General features: G+C 40.2%; 1 protein-coding gene across 2 annotated transcripts in view; it reads right to left on the bottom strand.

Annotated features, from left to right (window-relative positions):
* efemp1 (EGF containing fibulin extracellular matrix protein 1) overlaps nucleotides 1–2,549 on the bottom strand; it is a 44,038-nt gene extending 41,489 nt beyond the window's left edge. The window contains exons 1-4 of one of the 2 annotated variants that reach the window (XM_055162984.1): nucleotides 2,431–2,549; nucleotides 1,869–1,971; nucleotides 1,735–1,780; nucleotides 274–552 (exon numbers count right to left, since the gene is read on the bottom strand). In XM_055162984.1, coding sequence (XP_055018959.1) covers nucleotides 274–552; nucleotides 1,735–1,780; nucleotides 1,869–1,949 — 406 coding nt within the window. In that variant the 5' untranslated portion in view covers nucleotides 1,950–1,971; nucleotides 2,431–2,549. Of the gene's footprint in view, nucleotides 1–273; nucleotides 553–1,734; nucleotides 1,781–1,868; nucleotides 1,972–2,421 lie in introns of both variants that reach the window. The other variant, XM_020923703.2, reaches the window with a different exon arrangement.
* Between the last annotated feature and the right edge of the window lie 4,635 nt (nucleotides 2,550–7,184).

Raw genomic sequence — 7,184 nt, forward strand, 5'->3', positions numbered from 1 at the left:
GTTACTTTAAAAACTACCACTACATGACATCACAAGGTGGAACAGAGCACTTTTGGAGCTTTGGAGATGAAGACTAAGATTAATAGCAAAGGGTTGTTCAAACATGTGTGAATGAAACAAAACGCAATTCCAGGTATGTTTTTTGAGGAGTTAACAACATTCTAACATGGCTTAATGCTCATAAAAGTAAATTCTGTGTAATGAACTATGAACAGAGAGTACCAGATCATAGCTCCATACCCCCCTGATGGTGACCCCAGACTGGGTTCTTACCTCTGCACAGGTTCTGATCATCTGCGATGAATCCAGGGGCACAGTGCACAGTGCGGGTCGTCTGAGAGGCCCCCCTCCCTCCAGGAAACACCCGGGGTGGCTGAGGCTGCACAGGGGCCACAGGGGCCACAGGGGGCCCCACCTCTGACACCACATCTGTGGCCTCTTTACTGATGTAGATCACTGCATTCTTGGGCAGGCACAGATACCCACCAAAGTGGTTAATACACTGCATCCCTCCTTTACAGGCATCATCCAGCAGGACACACTCATCAATGTCTAAAACAAGAAAACACGGTTAGCAATTTGTGGCCTGCAGTGTTGTCAATTTATTACATAATCCACAGTTGAGAATGTGCATCGGATCCTAAAGGGCCTATATTACGTTATAATATCATATCCTTGCCAAAAACATGCCTGAAGTTGTGTTTTGTTTCATTCACACATGTTTAACACACAAATCCTGCATATTTAGACTGAGTTCTTCTCTCAAACAGAAAACACTCTGTTCCACCTTTTGATGTCATGTGGTGATCCAGGAAGTGCCTTGTGTTTTTAAACTCCATACTCTTTCACTAAAATCAATTTGATGATTTCAGACCGGGAAATGCCAATCTCTACTAAACAAAAGTAAAAGGTAGCTGTTAACTTGAAAACTACTAATTTATGACATCACAAGGTGGAACAGAGCATTTTGAGCTTTGGAAATGTAGACAGACTAAAAATAAAGGGTTGCTCAAACATGAGTGAATGAAACAAAACACAACTCCAGGTATGTTTTTGATGAGGCAATGGCATTATAACGGTTTAAAGCTCACAAGAGTCAATTTTGCGTAACATAGGACCTTAAACAAAGCATAGAAAGGTATTATTAAGGGATTTACATGCAGTGACTTTCCCAGTAGCTCAAAAATTATGATAAAATAAAAATGTAGTGGTTATAGAGATCACAACTTTGCTTTAGAATAAGTCTTAGAATGTTTTCATAGATGCAGTATGTCATGTTTTTTGAAGAAGGTCCACCATTTGTTTGTCCATCTGGAGTTATTCCTTCACTGGGAATGTTCCACAATATGGCATAAACTCATCTAAGGACCACCGTAAAAAAGAAAAGATGCATCTCAAGGGGCAATCCAAAATAAATAAATTTCTCCATGGAGACAAGCAGGTGGCACTACCAGGTCAAATTAGATCAATGAAGAGGTGACCTCGCTCAGAAGAAGAATGTGAATGTGAGAACCTCTGGATAAATGTAAGATTGATAAGAATATTCCAGCCAAAGCAACAAAGATGCAGGTGGTGGATCCTCCACGAGAGAAACTGCATAGAGGAAAGCATTGTCTGTGTAATCCTTATAGTTATCTTGCATTCTATCACAAAAGTTTGTGAAATGCTTAGTTCTATAGTATAGATTAGCAAAGTAAAAGTACTAGTAGATTATCTGAAATAGTCATGTCTTACCTCTGCACTGTTCTCGGGCACTGTCATATTCATAGCCCTCAGTACACTGTGGATGATACAAACATGAGATTATAAAAGGAGCTGCAACATCTGCGTTCTGCCTGTCACATATCACATAGTACAGTAGTACTTACTGTGTAAGAGATGGGCTCCTCTGCCTCTTGAGACAAGACGTGTGAGAAAAGCGCACAGAGGCACACGCAGATGCCAAGCATGTTGAACCAAGCTCAGATCACTCTGAAGACGAGAGGCACAAGAACCAAACGGATTGAGAGGAGCGCAAGATCATTTTCGGCCTGACAAGCTGACACGTTTTAATACCCGTTATTACATCACTGATGGCATTGCTTAACGAGTCCCAACATCTCCCGCTGCTGGCGTGATGTTTACGTTGGCGTAGCTCCAGCTAAATCTGCGACTTCAACTGAGTGAAGTGTTTTTCTGCTGTTTTTCTCCAAAAGGATTAGTGCGCAACACGCGTAAAAGTCGTGCGTAAACATGCCCCCGTGTGCCAGTCAGCGTCGGGCTCACGTTGAGCCAAATTTGTTGCATGCCATTGTTATAATTTATGCGTATTTCTTAGCAGCATTAACTCCTAACAAGAAGGTTATCAGATTCATCTTTATAACGCTGTTAATTGACGCAGAAACACAAGAAGCCGTGTCAGGTCTGATCTGAGACACCTACCTGGAATACCTGCGGATCTCAGTGTCCCTGGAGACGGCGCGGAGAGACTTTAACCGGGCTTCGCTGCTGTCGGTGCGGTGGATGTTGGTCAGATGTTGCCGGAGCGGAGCAGGAGGCAGCTCTTGGGATGAACATGCGGTGTGTAAAATATGACATGCTGCCTGGGGGCGGTGTACCGGGGCAGGTTGTTCTCTGGTCCGCTCTGATGAAGCTCGCATCGGGCTACACTGGCTCCCTCTATAGACTGACGACCAAAGATGTCATTTTTCCTCATGCGTGTTCAAATAATTATTATTTTAAGCATTTAAAACGTGTCGTGTCAGCATTGCTATTTATCCTACTTGAGCAAATGCTTCAGCTATCCACAGTTACTACTATGCAGAGATGAGTAGAATAGCCCAAATTAAAAGTAAAATTACTTCAAACTAATATTACTCAAGTATAAAGTAGTGGTTCAAGTTAGTGGAAAACTATAATTTGGGGAAACTACTATCAAAGAATAGTGACTGTCTAGTTGCAACATGCAGATTTTTATAGTTTGAAGTCCAATGTAATTTGAAGTTGAAATGATCAGGCTACATCATGCACAGATGGTTGCTGACTGGTATTTTCAAAGTACGGATCACAAGAAAAAAATGCAAAAAGCTCAGATTTAAAAATAGTTGAATACTGTCAGCAGTCAATAAATCTTTTGTTCTTTACTCCAGCAAGTACTGTTACACTGTCAAATGTCTTCGTAAAAGTTCAAAAAAGTAATATACAACTTTATTTAAAAGTAAAATATAACCGAGAACTACCCACCTCTAATATTAGGCTATAACATTCCGAACCCATTTTCCTGATCTGTTCTTCTTTATTCGTTTCAAGTAATTTTATACACATATTTTTAGCATTCTTGAACACGTGGAGAGAGGTATTTGAAGTAGGTCCAGTAGAGGTCCGGGTTAGCAGCAGGTGGATTCCGTCAGATGCCTACAACAACACGCCACACATTAGCCTATAATATATTTCTGTGTGTTTACAAGACGCCTCCGATTTGTAACATCTGCTAGAATTGGCATCGTTTTGTGGATTTCCCCAAGGTGAAGAGCCCAGCACGTGGGTGAGCGCGTGTGCCAACAGCGCACTTACGAGGGGGGCGTGAACTTGGCACGATTGTTCTTAGAAATTTGACCTTTTGACCCCTCTCTTTGCTAAGCTGCTAACTCTCCCAAGGTTACAAGTCATTAGACATGGACTTTCCCACAGTAAGTAAGCATCAATTAAGTGTAACTAATCCACTAGGACTGAATTAAGTTGATTTAAAAAGAGATGGTTTCTATGGTGACGCGCATTAGTCCTGGTTTGAGCCTGGTTTAGCCCAAATGTACACTTGGTTTGGGCCTGTTCTAGTCCTGGGTTAGACCTAAACTTGTCCAGGTTTTAATATAGAGTGGGCTAGGACATTTAAGTTAAATAAAACTAAAATAATCATACATCCCAATAAATAGATCTAATTTTGTGTGTTAAAGGTGCAATGTGTAACTTTTCTGCTTGTCTCCATGAAGATATTACCGTTTTGCCTACGGATCTACGGAGAAGCAAGCCTGCACGTAGTACAAATTCATTTTTGAGCTATAAAACACCGGCAATTGAGCAACTGAGATATACAGATCTGGAAAAAAAAATAAAGAGACCTTGCTTCCTTCTGCTCTGACAATGTTTCCCAACTCTGAGGACTGTTTTTTCCTGCAGGACAATGCTATAATGCCACACATCAAGATCAATCAAGAATGGAATATTTCGCAGTATTTGAGGTCTGAGAATATTGCATCTTTTTTGTTATTTTGCCCATTTGTCATTTTTGGCAAATAAATGCTCTAAATGACAATATTTTTATTTGGAATATGGGAGAAATGTTGTCAGTACTATATAGAATGAAACAAAGATGTTCATTTTATTCAAACACATACCTATAAGTAGTAAAATCAGAGAAACTGATCATTTTGCAGTGGTCTCTTATTTTTTTCCAGAGCTGTATTTAATGCCCTACTGTGGAACATTCAGACCAAGAAATCACATCTCCACAGAAACAAGCAAGTACTGGACCCTCCACCTTAGAAGTTACACAGTGCACCTCTAATATGTCCAAGAGAAATCTGATATGTCAACAGCTGTGCTTACAACCTCTCCAGAATCTGATAAATATCCAGTTTCTAAACCTTAAAAATTACTGGAAGGACATGCAAACTGCACAATTTGAATTTGAGTAATCACAGGATCCATGATAAGAAAATAATTTTGCTGTTTACATTTCATTTTAATAATCTTTTAACTCCAACAATCAGATAAGGATATTTGGAGTGAGCATGTAACTGCAGCCAGTGGATTTTAAGCATAACTGTTATTGTAAGATAAGTACAATGAAATCTTTGTCTTAGTTGCTGGGTTTTTTTTTTTTTTTTGCATATTTTTATTGTTGCACAGATGTGAACAATCAGATTACGCACATCAAATTTAAGTGAACAAGACATTTCAATAATCTGAACTCCAGAAATAAGATAATGATCAGATTTTTGGTGTGCATGTAAGCACAGCCACTGTAGTGACAGCTGTGATAGATATTTTCACAGCAACATGGCTCTAGTAAACAAAAATAAATTACTGCTTTGATTTGCATTATAACCATAGACCGTAGAGTGTATATATAAACTGACAGTTAACCTGCTAGCCGTTGCTTCTGAAAAACTGTTGTCCCTCTCTCTGTAACTGCTGCTGTCAGGCTCTTAATTTTGGTTTTAAAATGTTCATATTAATTCACTCTACATGAGCCTGGTGTTTGCATTTTCACTATTTTATAAATGTGAACTTCATTTGACTGTAGCCAAACACTATGGGTGACATCGCACTCCCTTAGTCCCATCCTTTATACAGTCTATGATTATAACCAAACCTCAAGACCACAATGGTGAAATAACACAGGCGCAGACACATAGTTAAATAACAGAGGACTTGTTTATTGTCAAAGCGAGTGACACATACAGAACATGATTTCCTTTCAATTGTAGCGGCTGCTGTTGTTGTCGAGATGATTCTTTCGATGCTGAAGGTAATGCATCAGGCACTGTTGGCAAGTCAGCATCAGCCAATCAGTTCCTGATGCAGTATCATCCCCATCAGAAAGCTCCAGGTCCCAGCGGCAAAGACTAACACTACACAAATTTAAAAGTCTTAAAGGGCCATGTTACATTTTATTCTGAGCTATGTTATAATGTTGTTTCCTCATCACAAACATAAATGGAGTTGTGTTTTTTACTCACCCACGTTTAACATACAAAACATGCTACACAGGTCTCCAGAACAGTTGATAGTCAAGGTCAGTTAAATACAATCAATCAATGAACCTGCCCAGGGACGACAGGTGGAAATTAGCACTGATGCTACAACCTGATGTACAGTGCATCTCTCCTGTTAAGGTAAATGCAAAAATTGTGCGCTGTCCCTGTCTCAAATAAATAAACAACAACAACAACAATAAATAAATAACACCTTGTGATGTCATGTGATAACACAGGAAGTGCTCCATTGTGTTTTTAAACTCTATACACCTTCACTAGAATTTGGATGATTTCAGACCTGGAATTGCCGATCTCTTCTAAACAAAAAGGAGCTGTTAACTTGAAAACTACTGCTTCATGACATCACAAGGTGGAATAGGGCATTTTAAGCTTGTGCAGACAATCTTACAATGCAAGGTTACTCAAACATGTGTGAATGAAGCAATACACACCACCGGGTATGTTTTTGAGAAGGTAACAACATTATAACAAGATTTAAAGCTCATAAGAGTCACTTTGGAGTAATATAGGACCTTCACTGTGAGATAGGTGATGACCCAGCCCATAGTAAAACATCCATTACCATTCTTTTCATGTGACAGGAACACAATGGCCCCTACTGTAACCGAGCGCTTCAGTTTAAGTCAAGATGGCAGCAGAAGCATCTGGAAAGTGAATTCATGCAAATTGAGAGAGGGCATGCATTATGAAGGGACTGAGAGAGAGGAGGCGGAGTTCTGAAAAGACGCTGGTAAAACTACGAAGAACCAGGAGTTGGACCAGAGTTGGAGCAGACACCGCAGCACGCTGAGATGAACTGATCTAATTGCATTGACATCTTCATTGAGGGAGCTCCATCTCTTTCCTGTGCGATCCGAAAGGGAGTCTCTGCTGGGTGGACGGGGAGAGGCCCAGGCTGTGTTTAGCATAATCCCAGAGGCCATTGTGAGAGCAGCTAGTGAACCACTCACAGTTGCCAGCTGAGATTTCACCAAAACACAGCAGAATATGAGCGGATGTGTGAGGAGAAGAGAGGAGAGGAGAAGTGAAGGAGGAGGGGGTAGGAATGTGAAGCTAACCAGGAGTGGACACGGGCTGTAGTAATGAAGGGGAAAACACTAAAGGATCATAAATAGTGTATGGAGCAGATATATCGACACTTCCCTCTGTTGAGCCATTAGCGCTCGGTGCAGTTGTGCATGTAGGTAGTTAGTGCTTAGCCTAGCCTGCGGTGTTCAAAGGGAGCGCATGGGTCTGTCATGAGAAGAAATTTTGAAGTAAGATATATTGCTCAAGAAAATGTAGATGAAAAACAATAATATTTAAAGGTCCAATATTACGCAAAATTGACTTTTGTGAGCTTTAAGTCATGTTATAATGTTGTTACTTCAGCAAAAAAAGACCTGGAGTTGCATTTTGTTTCATTCACACATATTTAAATAATCT

This window comes from Boleophthalmus pectinirostris, unplaced genomic scaffold (assembly GCF_026225935.1).
Source record: "Boleophthalmus pectinirostris isolate CB_2022bp ecotype Guang Dong unplaced genomic scaffold, ASM2622593v1 HiC_scaffold_5, whole genome shotgun sequence".
In the NCBI taxonomy this organism is placed as follows: Eukaryota; Metazoa; Chordata; class Actinopteri; order Gobiiformes; family Gobiidae; genus Boleophthalmus; species Boleophthalmus pectinirostris.